This window comes from Suricata suricatta, chromosome X (assembly GCF_006229205.1).
Source record: "Suricata suricatta isolate VVHF042 chromosome X, meerkat_22Aug2017_6uvM2_HiC, whole genome shotgun sequence".
In the NCBI taxonomy this organism is placed as follows: Eukaryota; Metazoa; Chordata; class Mammalia; order Carnivora; family Herpestidae; genus Suricata; species Suricata suricatta.
The window spans coordinates 3,740,048-3,761,237 of NC_043717.1; the positions used below are offsets into that span (position 1 = coordinate 3,740,048).

Sequence of the window (21,190 nt, forward strand, 5' to 3'; positions counted from 1 at the left end):
GTGCGCGCTCCCCTTTAAACCGTCTGATTGTCACGGTGCATCGAGACAGAGCACAAGTAGGGGAGGGGCAGAGAGACACGGAGAAAGAGAATCCCAGGCAGGCTCCATACGGTCAGAGCCCGACATGCAGCTCCAGCCCATAAGATCATGACCTCAGCTGAAATCAAGAGCCAGATACTTAACCCACAAAGCCATTCAGGTGACCCCAAAATAGTATTTGAAATAATCGTATAATCGTTACGGTTTCAGTAACTGCATAAGGCCGTGTTCCAACTTCCTTAGTTGCAATACAAAAGATGGACACGGCTAATTTTGTTTGTTCAAAAACCTACAGCTGTTCACAAATGCAATAGATACTGTCAGTGCCTGACCCTTAAAGAGAAATAGTTGAGATGATCAAAGGAAGACGCGAACCTTAACTGTGTGAAGACAGCGTTAAAACTTTTTTTAAAAAGAAAGCAAATTCCACCACGCCACTGCCTGTGACATTCACAAGGTCTGGCAGCCAATCCAGAGTTACCATGCCTTGGGACACCCGGGTGGCTCAGTCAGGTGAGCATCCGACTTGAGCTCAGGTCATGATCTCAAGGTTCGTGACTTTGAGACACACACTGGGCTTGCCACTATTAGCCTTCAGTGCAGAGTGCACTTCAGACCCTCTGTCCCCCTCTCTCTGCCCCTCCTGCACTTGTGCTCTCCCAAAAATAAATATTAAAAAAAAAAAAGAAGAAAAGAGTACTATGCCTACCCTGATCAAGTAACAAAAAGGAAGATCCAAACTCACCAGGTCCAGTAATCAAACAGAGGACATCATCACAGATCCTTAAAGTCATTAAAAGGATTAAAAAATATGATTGTGAGCAACTTTGTGCCAATACATTTAATAACTTAGAAGAAATGGAGAGGTTCTTTGAAATATACCATGCTCACTCAAGAAGACAGTACCAACCTGAACAGTCCTATTGTAGTAAAGAATTTGTAGTTAAAAACCATCCTGGATCTAGGATTGGTGAACTGAACACATGAGGAAGAAATTATACCAATTCCGAACAAACTCTTCAGAAAAGAGGAGGGGAGAGGTCCCGACTCTTCTCCTAAGTACTTCTCTGGTAGGAAAACGGGACAAGAGCCAGACAAGAAACCTGCAGATCTGTACATGTCCTACACCTTCACACTTAACTTCAACCAGTGTTCAAGTCTTCTATGTAGTCAGTGTCTATGCAGTCTGAATACATTCACTGCAAACACAGAGATGCCCCAATCCTAAACCAGTTTGTAACAATTACTAATTAATTTCACGGACTAAATCTATTAGCTAAATTTCAATTAAAAACCTTTAATTGACTGGTGGATGGCAGGAAGGAATGCTCGTGATGAAAACATGGCCAGTAATAGGGGCGCCTGGGCGGCTCAGTCGGGTAAGCCTCTGACTGCGGCTCAGGTCATGAACTCATGTTCGTGGGTTCGAGCCCCGCGTAGGGCTCTGTGCTGACAGCTCAGAGCCTGGAGCCTGCTTCAGATTCTGTGTCTCCCTCTGTTCCTAACCCTCCCCACTCACGCTCTGAATGTCTCTGACTCAAAAATAAATAAAACATTAAAAAAAAAAAAAAGAAAACGGGCAATAACAAAACTCTGTCTGGATATAGTAATTAAAGGTGAGTATCATTAACCCTAGAAATAAAACCGTCAGGGGCTCCTGGGTGGCTCAGTCATGATCTTGCGGTGCGTGAGTTCGAGCCCCACGTCAGGCTCTGTGCGGACAGGTCAGAGCCTGGAGCCTGCCCCGAATTCTGTGTCTCCCTCTCTCTCTGCCCCTCCCTGCTCATCCTGATCTGTCTCTCTCAGAAATAAACACACGTTAAAAGAACCATGTTTAAATCAGCTGCAGCCCGCTGAGCTCCTAGAAAGCGGCTGAGACCAGGGTGGAGACAGCAGCGGTCCGGGTTGGGCACTGGACAAGGAAGCATCCTTTTCAAGTTCAATGTCGTCCCGTCTCCGGTAGCCGTGGTCTGCTCTCCCGGTGCACGTGGACAGTGACGCACACACAGTCCGTGGCGGGACTCCTTGACACGTGTGACAGGAAGCCCCAGAACAATGCTGGCTCTTGTCATCATCGTCATCGTCACCGTTGACAACCCCGGGATACCGCCACCAAGAAAGAAACCATTCGAATCTCTCTGGGTACGTAAGTGGCTGAGTCCGTGGAAAACTTTGGAATCCTGTCACTACTGCAGGACGACTTCCCCTTCCTCAGTCACTGCCCGAGAAGGAAAAGACTAGAAATGTAAATGGGGTTCTGTCCTGCAGAGAAGCTGGTTAATTAAGTTTATAAATGAAATCCGGCTAACAGCTTCTGGCTCATGGTGTGCTTCAGTCGGTTTAAGGGAAGGGCAGAAAGACAGATACCTATTGCTACAAAGAATCAGGTCTCAAAGGACTAATCTCCAGGGGAAGAAATAAGAAATGTGAAGTATCAGCAGTGTTTATAGGAAGGATGCTTCCCTTCTCCTTCGTCCTGAAGACCCAGGATCGATGACAGAGAGCACAGAGGCTGCCATTAAAATGGATTTGGAAAAGGAAAAATGTAGAAAAGACTGAGAGCTGACATGAGCTCTTTAAAGAATTTCTTTGGAATTCACTGAGTGGATGTATCCACGGACACACTACTGTTAGCGCGGGCCTTGTGTGTAGCGCTCACCCTGAACACGCAGGCCTCCGGGGGAGAGGGTAACGCTATCGGGGAGACGAAATTCACGTGCCCAGCACTGGGAAGCGCGGAGGGGCAGTGCGGCGAGATTTGTCTAGAGGGAGACCTAGGAAGACATTGACATGAGCTACGGGGCCAGGCCACAGGTCTGCTGAGGAATGCCAGCCAGCTACCCAGACACAGAACAGCCCCCACCCTGTCCTGGGACCAGACACACGGTGCAGGATTCTGCCCAGCTTGGAGCTTATGCAGGTGCACTCTGGTGACCGCGCACGGCCCCTGCTCAGCCCGACCCGCCCATGTGTGAGGGGCGAGTGTAAGCTGCCTCTCTTGGAGCTGGTCTTCAGGATCGCCCGGAAGGCAGGCAGCCTAGCGCCTCGAAGTTACAGATCGAAAGGCCTGGAGCTGATTTTAACGGGTTCACTGCTGGCCCCCCAAAAAGCTCTGGCCAAGTGCTAACCCCAGGTGCAGTGACCTTATTTGAAAAAAAGGGTCTTGGGGCGCCTGGGTGGCTCAGTCGGTTAAGCATCCGGCTTCAGCTCAGGTCATGATCTTGCAGTTCGTGTGTTCGAGCCCCACATCGGACTCTGTGCTGACAGCTCAGAGCCTGGAGCCTGCTTCGGATCCTGTGTCTCCTTCACTCTCTGTTCACTGTCTGTTTCTCCAAATAAACATTAAAAAAATTTTTTTTAAAAAAGAAAAAAAGAGTCTTTGCAGATGTGATTAAGGATCTTGAGAATGAGATCGTCCTGGATAAACCCAGCGGCTCGTGGTTTGGCCTGTCTGGGCTGCAACACCACAAGCCCAGACCGGGCGGCTTATGCACACACATGTAATTCCCAGACTTCTGGACGCCGGACGTCGGGACACGGGAAGCGGCTAGACTGCCTGGCTGGGGAGGCCCCCCTGGTGCACAGACAACCAGCCTGTCCCCGTGTCTTCCCGGAGAGGCGGGAGTGCACCAGCTGCACGGGTCTGGTCTGTAAGGGCCCGGGTCCCAGTGTCGAGGGTGGCACTCAACGCCCTGATTGCCGGAGGACAGCCCTCCGAACGCCCATCTGCTGGGTGGTTAGGGATTCGATCTGGGAATTCCGTGGGGGCACAGGCATTCAGACCACAGCAACCGAGTCCCCACAAGACCAGAGGGGACACAGACAGAAGTCTCTGTGTAGATGCACAGAGGGAACTGAGGGACGCAGCCGCAAGCCGGTCAACGCTGGGGAGAAGCAAGGACAGACCCTCCCCAAAGCCGCAGAGCAGCGGACGGTCCTTTCAAGACCTGGGTTTGGATTCCTCACCGTCTCCAGAGCTGTGAGAACACAAATTTCCGTGGTTGCTGGCCGGCAAGTGTATGATCCTTTGCCACCATAGCCGTAGGAAGCTAAGACACGGACCCACCAGAAAGTGGAAAAGTGTGCGGGCAGGGACATTCCAGAAATGGTTAGCAGTCAAGGGCAAGGTCAGGAAGGGGAAAGGAAGCGCACAGACGACAGCTTCTAGGTGCGATTTCAGGAGGAAGCCGCTCCTGGTCTGGGCTCTGGACGACTCCGAAGAGCCAGCCAGGGGAGGTCACACCCCGGGCTCAGCAGCAGGGAGGCGGGGAGGGTCCCGGGAGATGGAGAGCAGGGGCTGGAGTGTTCGGACAGCTCTGCTCACTCACGGGAGATCCTGGGCCGTGCCTGGACGTTAGTTACCAGGAGTGACTTTCTTTCTTTTTAAAAAAATTTTTTTTCCTGTTTTTTATTTATTTTTGAGAGACAGAGACAGACAGCATGAGCATGGGAGGGTCAGAGAGAGAGGGAGACACAGAATCTGAAGCAGGCTCCAAGCTGTCAGCACAGAGCCCAACGTGGGGCTCGAACCCACAAACTGTGAGATCATGACCTGAGCCGAAGCCGGACGCCCAACCGACTGAGCCACCGAGGCACCCCCAGGACTGACTTTCTAGCCCGTGCTTTGTGGCGAAGACCACAGGCCGTGTCTTCCACGGGTGCCTCTAATTCCTTCTGTCCTAAGTATGGGGATGGTGACGCACACGTCCGCACCATGTACCCTCGTGCCAGGACGCAGGATGGAGGGAAGGGCTGCTTTGAGGCGATGCCAATTCCGGGGAGGGGCTCCGCTCCCCAGTGAGGCTTCACTGTGAACACAGCTCGGGAGCCTGGCATTCCCATCGGCGGCCCCAGACCACGTTCGGGTGGACCGCACGAAGACGTCCTGATCCGCTGCTTTATTTAAGGCCCGGGCTCTCAAGTGGGGGCACCCTGGCTGGCAGCCCCCTGAGGGACACGTGGGAACGCAGATTGGTTTCTGGCTGTCACGACTGAGGAAGGAAGTGCTATCGGCAGGTGGAGGGTGGAGCCGGGGACGCTGGTCAACACCCAAGAGGGCAGCGCTGCCCCGCGGCAGACGGACGCACACCCCAACGTCGTCGGCACTGCGGAGGCCGCGAAGTCCCGGCCGGGCACGACAGGCAGGGTCTTGCGAAGTCCCGCTGTGGGAGGAGTCTGGGCTCTTCCGGCCTGTGCAGCGGCACCGCAGGCCCGAGGGCGCCGTGAGCCACGGAGCTGGTGGAGCCGGAGTTCACAGTCCAGACGGGTCTACGTGCAGCCAAGAACAGGGGGAGGAGGACCGCGTGTCCCGTCTGCTCTGTCCACTTGCCGGTGACTGCCCCACGGTCCGAGGTCACACTGCCCTGGTCTGCATCCCAGCGCGCCGGCGCCTGAGCGTCCTTTCCGGCTTCTCGCCAGCTGAGATCCCACGGAGGCGGCCGCATGTGAAAGCCGGCGCGTCTGTGCCTCGGGACGGGGTTGGGGATCCTCCGGAAACGGCTCCAGACCAGACAGGCGCGGTGCGGCACTGAACGGAGGCCCCCTGAACTCCCGTGTCCACCCTCCAACGGGGTGAGGCTGCAGGCAGAGGCTCTGGGACGGGCTTGGGGTGTACGCGGCCCCGCGGTGGACACCAGGACGGGGCGGGGGACTCGAGAGAAGACCAACACCGCGCACCGGAACCTGGCAGCCGGACCGCGCATGCGCAGCCGCAGAACGGCGAGGAATAAGCGTGTGTGACCTCAGTCCCCCGGTCCACGCTGGTCTCATCTGGGGCCCGAGTAAGACACAAAGGTGGAAACATCACACGCTGGCTGTGTCCTCACGTGTTGGCGGGTGCCGGATCAGGACAGGGTCCTTGCTCTCCTAAGCTGGGCAGGGAGTCAGGTGTCCCACTCACAGGGCTCAGGGTTCACACGCTCCCGGGCGACGCAGAGCACCAGGGCCCCTCATCCCATTTCCAGCCCTGTCCCCCCACGACCAAGCCTCGCAGCCCACGCAGCCGGCAGACAGGACCCCAATCAGGGCTGTGCGCTGTACCGCGTTCACGAGGGTCCTCCCCCAAACCCAGGTCCACCTAGAACCTCGGACATGACCTGACGCAGAAACCGGGGGTTTGCAGATGTAACTGATTATGGATTTGGAGATGAGGTCGTGTTCGGTTTACAGGGAGAGCCGCAGGTCCAGGGACGGGTGATAAGACGCTGGGGAAGAGACCACGTGACGACGGAGGCAGAGACAGCAGGGGCGGGGCCGCCAGCCCAGCGGCGCCTGGAGTCCCGGAAGCCGGAAGCAGGAGGAGGGACCCTCTTCTAGCGCGAGCCGGACGCCATGGCCGCATCAAGCCTTTGCCCTGGTGCACCTCACAATGCTGGGGACTGCGTCTTCGTCAGGAGGGCACTCAAGTCCCCGGGGGGGGAGGGGGCGTGCTCCAGTTCCTGCTGGTTGTGGAGGTGAAGGGGCCTCAGAGGGCAATGTCCCCTCCTCCCTCGCCAGCGTTGTCGAGCCCTCCATGTGCTCCAGCACCCCAGCTGAAGCCTCGCTGCTTTTACGGACAGAACATAGTCACGGGGAGGACGGCACCTTGCATGCACAGAATGGGGCAGAGGGTCCCGGGGTCTGGCTACCTTGCACCCAGGGTTTCACCCCAGCCCGCAGGGCTTTGTGTCCTGGGTTTTATCCCGTCCTCTGTGAAACGTGCAGCCAGCCTGCCGCCTATTTTTAAATGGCAAAAGAGTCAAAAGAAGAATGTTATGTGGCATGTGACAAGGCTTTGAGGTTCCAATGTCAGAGTCCGCACAGAAAGCTCTGTGGGAGCACAGCCACGCCTGCTCGCATCCCTGCGGCCGCGGCGGCTTTCGGCGCAAAAGGCAGAGCTGGGGCGTGCGCACGGGCACCCCGCGTGGTCTGCAAAGCTAAAAACGCACAGACTGCCGACCTCTGCGAAACAGCAGACACGTCTGATGCACGTGCAACAGGAGCACAGGGTTGAAAGGAGGGACAGGTCACAGGTAAATTTCGTGGTCAAGGAAGTCCGCCAGGCCCTGGGGTCTGGGTCCCTTGCCACACACAGGGAGGAACCCTGGAAATATCAGACCCAATAGGGATTCTTCAAGAGACCTAAACAGAGTTACCATTCTAGAAAATGAATCCAAAATTCTAATGCCTTCTTCTGTCACAAGTTTAACTAGTTGCTAATTAGGCTCAAATTACTGGAGCATTATCAGCGCAAACTGTCAAAATAATGTTGAGAGTTTAAATACTGTTACGTTTACAAATATGTAACATTCGATTCCCGCAGTATGCAGTTAAATGTCGTTACAGATACGGAATATTTGGTTCATCAGAAGTCCACCATTTCAGTGCAACCAGAAAGGGGCAGAATTTTTAAATCTGTCAAGTGTTTTCTTCATCTTATGAAATTTAGTATGCAGAAATACCTCATGGGCAAAAATTGTGTATATTACAATTAAATCACTGTGATGTGCCGACATGCTTAGAATCTCATTAAACTGCCGTATGCATGGGCTGTGCACAGACCAAGAAAATCAGTTGATTCAAGTTCCTACAACCCAGAGGGTATCGGAGTTGGAACTTGCACGTTATTTTCTGAAACGCGGGAGATTCAGAAAATTTCCAGCAAGTCAAGGAATAGCTGACATTTTGATCACGTGCACTGTCCTGCATCCAGACCGTCCATCGGCTCACAAGGCCGCTGGGTTCCACACGAGACGTCTGTCCCCGGAGGGGCTGCCCTGTGCCCTTGCGGCCGGCCCCGAGCCCCATTCTGCCTCGGCACGTGGTCCTCCAGTTCATGTCACAAACTTCTAGCTCTCTGTAACTTCCAGGTCACCTGGGAAACTCAGAATCCGCGATCTCTGCGTCCAAAACCGAGTGAGCACTTTGTGTCGTTTTGCTAGCGGATGAAGGCAGAGCGACTGGGCCAAGCGTGGCCTCGACGTGAAAAAGAAACGGCGTGAGGCGGTCGTTCCCGTCTCAGGAGACTCCGTTAAAGGCTCATCGTCAGGAGCCGAGTCCTCACAGAAGCAAGGACAGGGGTCTTCGGGCCGACTCTCCCGGCGGTGCTCAGCCCTCACTGGTGAACGGAAGACACCAGTGGGGCCGGTCTGTTCTCTGCGTATCTCGTCAGCTGACTCGAGTTTCCCGAGCCTCCTAGGCTTCCACAGATTCCACGGACTGCCACAGAAAGACTGGGTTTCTTATGTTTATTGATCTTTAAGTTTATTTATTTTGAGAGAGAGCAGGAACAGGGCATGGGCAGGGAGACAGAGAGGGACAAGAGAATCCAAAGCAGGCTCCCCACCGTCAGCAGAGAGCCAAACATGGGGCTCAAACTTAGAAACGTGAGATCATGAGCTGAGCTGAACTCGAGTAAGATGTAACCGACTGAGCCACGTGGGCGCCTCTGGGAAACTCTTTTTGAAAAAGCATATTGAACCTGGATGTTTTCTTACATCTGTTTCGTTAATACTTGAGGAAACTGACCAACCACCGTGCACCCTTCAACACCACAGGGGGGGGTGACATGAGCTTCCCACAGGTGAAAACACACCCATAACTGAGTCTGCCTGATGTGAACTTCAAAGAGTGCACCGATTCGAGTCAATCAACACATGGTTAGAATAAAGTCAGCTGCAGGAAAGGAAATGTGACGAAGAACATCATAAAAAACGCATTAACGGTACTGTACTGTGTCTACAGAAAACAATCCGTGTCTGAGCGAGCCATGTGGTCCACGGGACCACTGTACTTCAAAACACTGAAGATTCTGGGGGAAGAGTTCATTCTGTGCCTTTGTTTACTTGAAGTAAGTTGATTACAGTGTTAATTTTATTTACTACAAGTCACTTTTAAGGTTCCTCCTTCTAAAGATTTGTCACAACAACATCGACGTACAAAAGAGCTGTTTAAATAGCGTTTTATTATAGCCCAGGAGAAAAACATCAGAGCAAATGCGGAGAGCGCACAAACTCTTCATCTCTATGAGAAACCGGAAACATAAGATAAAATTCTCTAAGTTCGCTTACGCCAGAAGTTGTAAGAACGCGAAGAAACCCAATCTAAGGCAGTGCGTGTAGTTCAGTGCATGCGTGCCCCGGCTTCATGTTCTCACACAGGCCGAGCGGGGAAAGCCCACGGTCCGAGGTGGGGAGCTCGCTGCTCACTTCACCTCTCTGAACCTGTGGCCGTCCGTCACTGACTCAACACTGGCTCCACACCGCCCACACCACGGACTCGGTCACCCTGTGGCTCACCCCCACTGGCATGACCCAAGACTCCAGTGTAAAATTGTTGCTGTCCTAATCTGTGCTCTGAGGAATCGCTGAGTCAGGGAAAAACGAAGTGCTTTGCCGTGTCCCTGAGTGCAGTGTGCTGGAGACACGCAGAGAAAGGCACCAGGTCCGGCTGGGGATGGGGAAGCATCCAACGACCAGCACCCTCTTCAACGGGTGAGTCGGAACACAAGTGTCCAGGGGTGTCGGGTAGGAGACACCGTCTGACCGCGCCCATGAGGACGGGACTCTCTGGGACACTTCTGTCCCCATCTCCTGTGGTGCGTGGCTTCCACTGCCTTCTAGCGCGTCTGTCCAGGAGTGTAACTGAAGGCCAACTAATCATCCTTGCCAGGATTCTAGTTTGTTAGAAGAAAACCTGTAACTTTCCTGAATTGTGGTAAAATACACGTGACATGAAACTAACGGTATGGAAGAGTAAGGTGCCGCAGCGCTGAGTCCATTCACACTGTTGCTACGTGTCGGCATGATCTCATTCCGGACGGACACCTCACCGTCCAAAACTGAAACGCGGTCTCCATTAACCACTAACTTCCATTCCCCCGGCCCCAGGAACTTCGAGTCTGTCCGCCCTCCGAGTGTCTGTCTCTATGAAGGGCTGCCGGCACGCGCCCCGTCTGGCCGGGTGCCTGTCTGTCTGCTGGTGCCTGGATCCCCTCAGTCAGCGGCACACCCTCGAGGCTCACCCACGTGGTGGCAGGTCCCACAGGTCCTCAAGAGTGAATGGTACGTGCGTCGATACCCATAATCCCTGGGCAAACAACCTATTCCCCATCCACTCAGTCCATGGACGTTTGGCTGGCTTCTCCTTTGCTGGTAAGAAGAGCTGCTTTCCATCTTTACGCAACAAATATACGTTTTTACATTGTCAAAACCACTGCAAAGCAATCCTCAAGGGCCAGGACCAGGATTTTGCCTGTTGTGCCCTGTGTCTCTGAAAGATTCCGTGTGGGCATCGCCGGCACCCCCGTGGGGCCGGTCCGCGGTAACGGAGCTGTGGAATCGGGGACACACCGGCCGGCCCTCCAGAACCTGCCTGCACATGGGTGACACCTCACTCCGCCCACACCCGCCTCAGCACCTGTGCGCACGGCCCGGGCCCCTAACGTGGCCTGAGCCTTCCGTGCCGCCTCAGCAATGCAGTAGGCATGCCCCCCACCCCAGATTTCTTTTATCCATTAGGGTGTCCTACTGTGTTCTTAAGAATCCATGGAAAAACAAGCACAGATGTAAACAGAAAATCTGTAACGGTTTAAAATTTGAGAAAAACATTTGCATCCACAGGCGTGTAAATATTGAGGATCCCAGAAACAAATGGCGAGTGCCTCATTTTGCTCACTTTAGAACGTCTCCTTTGTAGTTCAGGAAATAACAATGAAACCAATTAGCAGTGTTTGAACGTTGAAATTTTGAGTCCAGAGAAAGGAATTATGTCTGTAGACAACATCAAATCAGCTGGTATTTTTATAAAAAAGGCAGGGGGGAGGCGCATAAGAACAGGACACGTTTGCTCCATACGTCTGACCAAGAAACAGTCTGATTGTAGGGCTTGTCCCCCTCCCCGGAATCGTACATTTTCGAGGATACAGGCTTAATTTCCTTAGAAAGGCAGCACCGCTGACGGTGGGTGGATTACCGCGGTTGTTCGCTGTGATGTTCCTGTCACTGGGAACGCGTGTCCCTTCATTGCGCAACACGCAAGGAAGGCACCGAGCCAAACAAACGCGAGCGGACCCCCACCTCGCGTGGCGGGCCCTCCGGTGCTGGGGAGTCAGCTAAGCGCCCGCACTCCCGCTGCCGCCCGAAACGCAGAAGTCAAAGGCCAAGGCCCCGACAGGGGGGACGTGTCTGCGTGGCCTGTGCACGGCCGAGCGGCCCCGGCCGTGACCTTCTCCCTGCAGTGTCCGAGGGCCGGCTCCTCGCTGTGAGGCCGCTGCCGCACCATCGGCACAGCACAGGGACGCCCTCAGGAGCTCTGGGCCCAACCTGGGGCCGGGGTCCAACGCCAATCGCTCTAGTCTCTGGGTGGCTAACTTCAATCCTGTGACCTTGATGCCAATGCATGTGAAATGCAGATGCTCAGGGGCCGGATGCTGACGCGTGTGCACACTGAAAAAACTTGGAGGGCAGACACGGGGCTCACGAGGGACAGGGGCTTGACAGCAGCCGGCCGCGGGCCTGCAGGGCTTACATCGGGACGGGACAAGGGGAATGCGTTCTGGGCTTTCCAGGCTCCGTCGGTGTGAGACACACACGCCTGTCATCGGCCCTGAGCATGGTGATGGCTTCTTCACACGGGTCTCGGCCCAAGACTCCCTGGGCACCGCACACGTCCACCCCAGCTTGTACGTGCTGCGGGGAGGATGTCTGAGTGCACACACCTCGTTCCCAGGGAGGAGGCGGCTCAGGGGTCAAGGGAGACTCGACTAGGACCCCGCGGAAGGAAGTTCTGGCTGGCGCAGCATCTGCCAGACCACCTGATTTAAATAAGTGAAACGCACTTCAGTGATTCAACATGTGCGTACTACAAGTCACACAGGCTCTTCACCAGGGATCACGCTCCGTTCAGGTGCATGTGAGTGTGAGCGCGTGTGAGTGTGCACACACACACGAAGACACCGTGAGCTCTGGAGGCATCACCGTAAAGAGGTAATTCAGGGCTAAGGAACGGTCACCACCATGGAGGACAAGCCAAGGGGCTTCTGATTTCTACCCTTTTGTATCGTATGAGGCAAATGTGATTGTGCTAAGAAAACAGGAAGAGGTGCGACATGGTGGTTGTGGCCTGTTCCCACGAAGGGACAGCTTCGTCCTTCTGAGTGCCCTCCTGTTCGTGCAGGGGGCAGATCCGTGTGTGCACGGGGTCCTGAGAGGGCCGTCCCGTCCCCACACAGGGTCCGCTGCACTGAAGGAACAGTCCTGTCGCCTGAGCGATTCCAGAGCCTCGATGGGAAGGACCAGCTCTCCCAGCTCCCGTGCCCGGTCTGCATCCTCGGCCGAGTGTTCCCTGTGGCCCGCATCGTGGGGCACCGTCGTCCTGCACGGGGCTGCGGCCCGCTCAGACCATCCACGTCCACCTTCGGTCAAGTCGCTCCGTCCAGGTCCCGCTGCAGCCCGCCCCTCCCCCTGCCCTCCTCATCGTGCCCCGTAAACCAGGAAGAAGCCGCTTCACCCTCCCCCAGCGTGGATGCACTGCTCCTCGCCAAAGTTTCCCACGGGTCTCCCCGCCCGCAGGAGCCCACACGTGCACACTCAACGGGACGCGGACCCGAGCTGACCAAGCCGAACGCGGTGCCTCCTTAGTCGGCGTCAGCACGGCAGGCCCAGCTTCCAGCCGCCACAGGACATCCACTGCGTGCCTGGCACTGTCCCCGCGCCCCGGTTTCCATCTGGAATGGCCCTCCCTCCCTGCCACCCACCCATATCTTACAGATCTCGGTCTGCCGGAGGTCAAGCACCTGCCGCAAAGCTGCCACCGCTCCAAGAATACTCTGCCTTCCGCTCGTCCATGCCCCGCCCCCAGTTCCTGTGTCACATGAAACCCTGTGCTCTGGGGCTTGCAGGGACACGCACGTCCCCCTGTACAGACTCCGCGCCCCGCAGGGAGGGGACTTTCCTTCACGTCCCCCCAGCACTCACTCAGCACTAGGTGCACTCGAGGGTGGAGTGAAGGAGGAAATGCACAGGAAGGCGGGACAGGACTGCGTGCCTGGCTGCCGGCTCCACCGCAGAGAGCAGGGGCGGAGACGGAGGGAGCCTGCCGACGGGCCTGCTCAGACGCTTGGGTGACTGAGGGGACAGAGAACGTTGGACGGAAGGACACAGGATGAGCCGGCCTGTGGACACAGAGGACTCGTGCAGACGCAGACGAGAGCCCGCAAGGTGGCGAGTCACCCATGTCATGGCCGGGTGGCGTTTCTGCGTGACACTGAGGAGACAGAGCCCAGCAGGACTGACTGCTCAGCCCTGCTGACGACGGGCGGCCTCTGGGGGGATGTCCTCGCCGGGGGTCCCCAATCTATGTGCTGGCGCAACACTGCAAAGTGGACCTGCTCTCCTGGACGACCTGAGCCCCCGAGCACACGGAGGACCCACTGGAGAGCACGGACCTCTCCCGGCACACACACCCACCTCGGGGGCCACACCTGCCAGCCCTCTCCCTCAGCCAGCCCTCCCCAGGGGGAGCCCGGGCCCGGTCCACGGGGGCCTGGCCAGTGCCCCAGGCCTCTGGCTCATCGTCTCTGCTGTGCGCCTCTGGGTGATGCCTAAGGAGCGAGGAGGAATGAGGTCCAACACCATTGGTTCGGGTGCACTGGGGACACAAGGCCCGGAGAGCAGGGGACCAACGCGTGGGAGGCGCCCTTGTGGGAGGGGGCGGGGCGGGGCGGGGCTAACCATGGGCAGCATAAGGCCTGTCTTACTCCTCATGAAGGCCCAGAGGCCTGGGCCTCCGCTTTCCTTGGGAAATCCCAGAGCAGCTGGAAGTACAGGACAACACGAAGGCCTTCTAGAAGGTTCCGTACCATAAAAGGTGCCTGCTCTGTTTGTTGCTGGCCTTCTTGTGCCAAAATATTTCAAGGAACAAGAAGATTCCGCGCATGAAGGGGTTTGTTGAAAAGAGAACGTAAATCTCCAACACTTTTCACGAGGAACAGGTTTACAAGGTTTTCCTGCCTATCAACTGAAGGATTTCTCTTCTACGAAGCAACATCTATTTGGACTTGTGACTCCATCCCTACGAAAGCCACAAGACATACAAAAGATGACCACAAATGTGGCTCTTTTTTCCTACAATTTCTACCACAATTTAAAAGAGCTCTGTTTTCATAAAATAATTAAGCCCCTGACTAACTGGTGGTTTACACATCCCAATGAAGTCATGTAGAAAATGCCTACAAAACTTACAGCTCAAAATTCTTTCCTGCTGGGAACGTTCATGGCCCAACTCTTCATGGAGAGAGATGTCCTTTAAAATTTAACACTGGAGTGTGCTCATGCAGGAAAGGTTCAGGTCCTTTCTGCCTGTGTGTTCGGGCCTCTGGCCTCACCCACATCCTGTGCCTGACAGGCACGGACACACCCCTGCATCACGGTCAGGGGCTGTTCACCCTGTGATGGGCCCACACAAGGACACACCCCTGCATCAGAGAAAATGGTGCAGGAGAAGGTATATCCTTGGATTCTACAAAGGACTAGTACTACCCAGGAGATGGGCCAGGAGAAGATGTCCCTAGGATAGTATAAAGGACCCAGTAGTACCCAGGAGCTGGGCCAGGAGAGAGGGGCCCTGGAATCATAATCAAGATATATATGCTCTGTGGGTTAGTCCAGCAAAGACGTGTCCTAGCATTAGAACCAGCGTGGGCCCTGGTGTTCAGCCCACATGCAGATGGTGTCCTTTGATCAGAATCCAGAGTCACCAACCCCGGTCATGAGAACGGCAAAGGTGTGCACTCGGATTGTAATCAGGACCTACAGCCTATGGTGATAGGTCTCGACAGACCTGTGCCCCTGCATTTCCATCAGGCACAGCCCCTGGGGAAGGGTCCAGGGGAAGACGTGCCCTCTGAGCGAAATCAGGACCTACCGCCCCTGGTGATGGGTCCAGGAGAGATGTGCCCTTGGATGAGAATCAGGCACAGCCCCTGGTGATGGGCCCAGGAAGGCAGGCCGTGCATCACACTCAGGCTCTGACCCCCGTGCTCGGGGCCCAGGCAGAGACACACCCCGGCATCACAATCATAGGCTGCTTCTCCTGGCAACCTGCCATCCATTCCTCCAATTTAACTTGCTAAATACCTGTGCGGGCTGCAGCTCTCACCTAGCAAGCATGAAAAAATGAACGCTGGTGAATTAATAAGACACCCTCGCGACACGCAGCCCTCCTCTCCAAGAAGCTCAAGGTGACTTCCGGAACCAAAAATACCCTACCAGAGAGCACCTTCAGAGAGAGAAGAGCTAGAAGCCGTCCAGGGCTAAGTGATCGTCATAACGGGAACCAAGCAGTGAGGGCCAGCATGAGTGCCAGGCTCCGGAAAACGATGGCGGCCACTTCTCCGAATACACTCGGTGCCGCCACGGCTCCAGGACAGCCTGTTCCCAGCGCAGTGCAGCGCTGGCTCAGGTAAGGGGGTGACAAGTGGGGTGCAGAAGGGAGACCTGATGCGGTGAAGCACACGTATGTCCTTTGGGGTACAAGACCCGCCCTGCCATATTGTGATTTTTGTGACTGGCGAGTTACGGACCAGAAACCCTGCAGAGAGACGAGTTTCCGGATCAGCAGGTTTGCAGACGGTCCTTCTGTTCTCCCTGCAGCCGGCCACACGTCTTCCTCTCCGGTTTCCTTCCCCTTCAGGGTCAGTAGGATTTTTACCTGTGGTGTTGCACCCTCAGCCAGTCAGACCACGAAGGTGGCATGCGGACCGCAGGCCCAGCTGGGACGCAGCGAGACAGTGCGCTGTGAGGTTTCTCTTACCGCTGTTCTCTTTCCCCCACTGTCGGGACTCTGCTCTCAGTCCGTGTGGGGGGTGGAAAGGACCCTGTGTTTACAAAGGCACAGTCTGGCGTCGCTGATACAGACACGTACACTCATCGGAGAGGCTAAGGATCAGGGAAGTGTATACAAAAGGTCCTGTATTGGAGTAGGAAGACTCACAGGATGAAAGAAATAGGTCCTTGATATCACGGACTGGCTACCAGAGGGGGAGAGGTGGCAGAGGAAGCAGGCATCCAGAAAGTTCCGTAGGACTAAACTCGCACTGAGGAAGTGCTCGTGCCTCCGCTGGAAGGTACAGACTTCTGGATGCGGCGATCTTCTCTGATTCCCTGTGACTGGCACCGGGAAAGCCATAGAGGAACATGGGACGGACTCGATCACCAAACACACTTCATAACCTACACCTGTTAGCTAGCATTCTGGCAAACAACTGTGCCCACTGACAAAGCTGTCCTATTTCCTGGGCATTGTGGTAGGGCATATGTCAAGTACAGCTTAGAATACAGGACACAAATACAAGAAGGAAAAGCCCTTGAAAGGTTTGCATGGATAAGGGAAAAAAGGTATTTGCGTGCTTAATACATGACGGGCGCTTGATTTTAAATGCCGACAGATAATACATATTCACTGCAAAGACAGCTCTTTAACTAGATTAACTAGAAAAAAAACAAGAGAAGGTTCAAATAACTAAACTCAGAAATGCAAAGAGAAGACATTAAAATCAAGGCCACAGGGAGCGGGTAAAAGGTTTTAGGAGAATCATGTAAACAAGTGTATGCCAAGAACCAAATGACCTAGAAAAAATGGATACGTTGTTAGAAACATACACTTTACCAAGGTCAAAGCGAGGAAGAGAAAGCCTGATCAGACCTAAAATGGTAAGGATATTGGTTCAGGAGACACAGAGCTCCCAGCAAGGAAAAGAACCGTCACTGGTGAAGTCTACCAAACCATTACAGACAAACTGACCCCAATACTCCTCAAACTCTCCCAAACCTTTGAACAGGAGACTCCATACAGTCATTCTAGGAGACCCACACGACGCTCATAGGAAAACCAGACAGAAATACCACAAGAAAAGTATACATCGCTATCTGTAACGGATATTGATGAAGAAATACTCAACAAAAGACCAGCAAACCGATTTCAGCCGCATATTAAAAGAATTCTACACGATGGCGAAGCGGGGCTTATTCCTGAAATACAAGGATGGTCCACACAAAAATCAGTGTGATACCTCATATTAACAGAATGAAGCACAATACCAACTGAATAGGAAAAAGCGTTTGGCAAACGTCAATACCTTGTCATCATATGAACACTCAAAATGGGAAAAAGAAAACGAGGCACAATAAAACTACCTCAACATAACAAAGGCCTTATATGAAAAGCTCACATCTAACATCATACTTAATAAAAAGAAAGGTTGAAAGCGGTTCCTCTGAGATCAAGAACAAGATAAGGATGCTTTCTGTTGTCACTCTAGGCACAGAACTAGAAATCCTAGCCAGAGCAATCAGGCAAGAGAAAGAAACAAGAGGCATCCAAATTGTAAAGGAAAAAGCTAAGCTATCTCTGTTCACAGATGGCTGATCTTGCTTTTGTAAAAAAGCCTGAAGATCCAAACACACAAAAACGGTTAGAACTAATAAACAAATTCAGCAACATGCAGGATACAAAAGTCAGCCTGTAAAAATCAGCTGCATTCCTATATAGTAACTGTGAACAATCTGAAAAGAAAGTTAAAACAATTCTCTTTGTAATACATCAAAGAAGAATATAGTGTTTAAGACAGTGAAAGACTTGTACACTGAAACTATAAATCACTGCTGAAAAAAAAATTAAAGACACAAATAACAGCAAAGAAATCCCATGTTCATGAAGTGGAAAATCTGATACTGTTAAAATGTCCACACTACCCAAAGCCATATACAGATTATGAGTAATCAGCACCAAAATCCTACTGACATTTTTTGCATAAATTCAGAAATCCATTTAAAAATTTATGTAGACCTTCAAGGACTCTTAATAGTCATAAAAATACTGAAAAGGAAGGGGCGCCTGGGTGGCTCAGTTGGTGAAATGTGCCACTTCAGCTCAGGTCATGGTCTCATGGTTCATGGACCGTGTCAGGCTCTGTGCTGACAGCTCGGAGCCGGGAGCCTGCTTTGGATCCTCTGTCTTCCTGTCTCTCTGCCTTTCCCTCCTGTGGTCACACTCCATCTTTCTCTCTCTCTTAACAATATATAAATGGGGGCACCTGGGTGGCTCAGTCGGTTAAGCCTCTGACCTCGGCTCAGGTCAGATCTCACGTTTGTGGGTTCAAGCCCTGTGTCGGGCTCTGGGCTGACAGCTAGCTCAGAGCCTGGAGCCTGCTTCTGGTTCTGTGTCTCCTTCTCTCTCTGCCCCTCCCCCTCTCATGCTCTGTCTCTATCAAAAATAAATAAAACATTAAAATAAACAAATAAATAAATGTTAGGAAAAATAAAAATTCAAAAAAATATTGAAAAGAAAAATAAAAGTCGGAGGTCTTACGTTTCTTGATTGGCAAACGTAAAGTTAGAGGCAGTGAAGGAATGTGGTGCTGGCGTGCAGACCCACCAGGAGAGTAGGAGGCACAGAAAGAAATCCCCGCACGTGTGCCTGAATGATCTTCAACAAGATGTCAAGACCACTCGTTAGAGAAGGAAGGGTAGTCACTTCGACAAACTCTCACCAAACTGGGAACACGGGATGTCCACGTGCAAAAGAATGAAGTCACACTCTCAATCCTACATGAAAGATCCACTCAAAATTAATTAAGACCTAAAGGAGAGAAGTCTTAGAAGAAAATAGGGGAAAGCTTTATGCAGTTGGATTTTATGTCTTGGGTAGGACACCAAAAGCACAGGCAGTGAGAGCAAACATCGGAACACGGGACTGCATCAGCCATAAAGCATTCTGCACATCGGGGTGCCCGGTGGCTCCGTTGGCTAAGCGCCAACTTGAGCTCAGCTCATGATCTCACTGCTCGCGGGCTCCAGTCTCAGGTCGGGCTCTGCACAGCTCAGAGCCTGCAGCCTGCTTCAGAGTCTGTGTCTCCCTCTGTCTCTGCCCCTCCCCTGCTCACACTGTGTGTCTCTCTCAAAAAGAAATAAACATTAAAAAAACAACAACTTCTGCACATCAAAAGACACGAGACAGGGAAAAGAGCAACCTATGAATCGGAAACACGAGTCTTTGCAAACTATGTATCTGATGAGGAAACACGAGTCTTTGCAAACTATGTATCTGATGAGGAAACACGAGTCTTTGCAAACTATGTATCTGATGAGGAAACACGAGTATTTGCAAACTATGTATCTGACGAGGAGTTTAAAGAGAATACAGAAAGAATCTGTACCACTTAACGACAAGCAGAAACTAACCCTATTTTAAAAACAGGCAAAGGATTACCCCGACATTTTTCCATGGAAGACCCAGAAACAGGCAAAGGCATGTGACCTAACGCAGCCCCTCCCTCTTCCTTAGAGGCACAGAACTGGAAAGGACAATGACTCGTCACATTATTCACCGTTCTTAGAACGGCTACTAACAGACCCCAGGGGTTTGTGGGGACTCGGTGGATGGCGGGGACGCAGATTCTGTTTTGCAAGATGAAGAAGTTTCAGAGGTGGCCGGCGGGGTCCTAGGTAACCACCAGTCCCGAATGGACACTTAACAGATGGACGGGAAGGGACGTCTTCTCCTGTGAGTTTCACCAGGATTAACACAACCTCGCCCGAGGGTCAGACGTGCCTGTGAGCCGGGCCGTCCACGGGGCTGCTATGTGACCCATCACTGGGATTCGCACGGCCTCTACGGCATATTCTCCAGGTCCAGGAAACAGTCCATTTGCACTTCTGGATATATGTATACATATTAAAAACAAACTATAAATCCAAAACTTAAAATTAAGAATTACTGCTGGAAGTACAATTTTTTTTTCTTCTCTCACATGAGGTCTTCCAAAGACAGTGTTCACCTTTCTTTCTTTTATTTCTTAAAATAGGACTCCATTTTTAACTGCCTTTTGGCCCTGTAATCTAGAACATTCCTGACCTTCTCACTTTTAGCCAATAAACAGCAGACAATTCAGTTCTGATCAGTCTTTAGTTAACAAGCCCCAAGGGAGAAGAGTCATCTTTGGTTTCAAAGGAAAACAAGTAAAGAGAGGGGCAAAGGGCACACACACAGACCTGCTGGAAATGAATTTTGCCTTTAACTTAAAAAAAAATAGGCTTTTTTGGTAACAGTTAACTGGCTGTTTACCATCCGTCTGCGAAACGATGTTGCACCTGGTTTTGAACAGGAAAAGGCAAAACCACCCATTAAACTTGGAAGCAATTCTGTCTTGAGTATAATCTCCAGATCACACTGAAACACAGGCTCCTGGGTGTCTCAGTTAGTTGACTGTCACTCTTTAGACTCAGGTCATGATCGCCTGGTTCATGGGTTCAAGCCCCGCGTCGGGCTCTGTGCTGACAGCTAGTTCAGAGGCTGGAGCCTGCTTCCAATTCTGTGTCTCCCTCTCTCTCTGCCCCTCCCCTGCTCGTGCTAGGTCTCTCACTCTCCCTCAAAAATAAACATGATCAAAATAAAAATAAAAAAGAAAGAAATACTGTTGATGCGTTTTTGGACCTCCGGGAGCTCGGGAAGGGGAGGTCCATTACTTTTACAAAGCCCCTGAAAAGACAAGCTGGAATCGCAGCATGTGGCTCAGCAAACGGGGTCTGGAGGTGCTGAGCCTCAAAGGGGTAGAGACGGTGCGGGAAGTAGAGACAGAACCCGTCCCGAAGCACGCCCTGCACCGGCCGCGGCCGTGATGGCGGCACTGGGGATGCGCACACGTAGGACCGGGGACGCTGCGGGCACGGTACCTGGCATCAGCGCAGCCGAGCCGAAGACCTCCTGCAGCTTCGTCTGGCTGTCCTCCAGCAGCTCCTCTTCGGTCACCGGGAGCTGCAGCACGGCGATGATGATCTGCGCCGCCTCCAGCGCCTTCTTGCCCATGACGAGGGACTTGACCTCCCAGCTGTACGTCTTCCCGTAGCGGCCACATATGTCCTGGAAAACCTCCGAGTACAGGCGCTCGGTATCTGCAGAGACAGAGAGACGGTGGTGCTCAGGGTCAGGGTGCGCTGGCCCGGGGCGTCTAGGAGGGGAGCACGCGGGGTGCCCGGACGTCACAGCCGTGCAGCAGAGCGGATATGGGGGAGGGACAGTGGCCGTCCGTCCTGAGCACTGGCCGGGGCTGCGCCGGCCCGGGGCGTCTAGGAAGGGAGCACGTGGGGTGCCCGGATGTCACAGCCGTGCAGCAGAG

General features: G+C 53.2%; 1 protein-coding gene across 1 annotated transcript in view; it reads right to left on the reverse strand.

Annotated features, from left to right (window-relative positions):
* PUDP (pseudouridine 5'-phosphatase) overlaps positions 1-21,190 on the reverse strand; it is a 34,849-nt gene that overhangs the window by 13,101 nt on the left and 558 nt on the right. Inside the window, exon 2 of the mRNA XM_029931002.1 lies at positions 20,748-20,966. Coding sequence (XP_029786862.1) covers positions 20,748-20,966 — 219 coding nt within the window. The remainder of the gene's footprint in view (positions 1-20,747; positions 20,967-21,190) is intronic.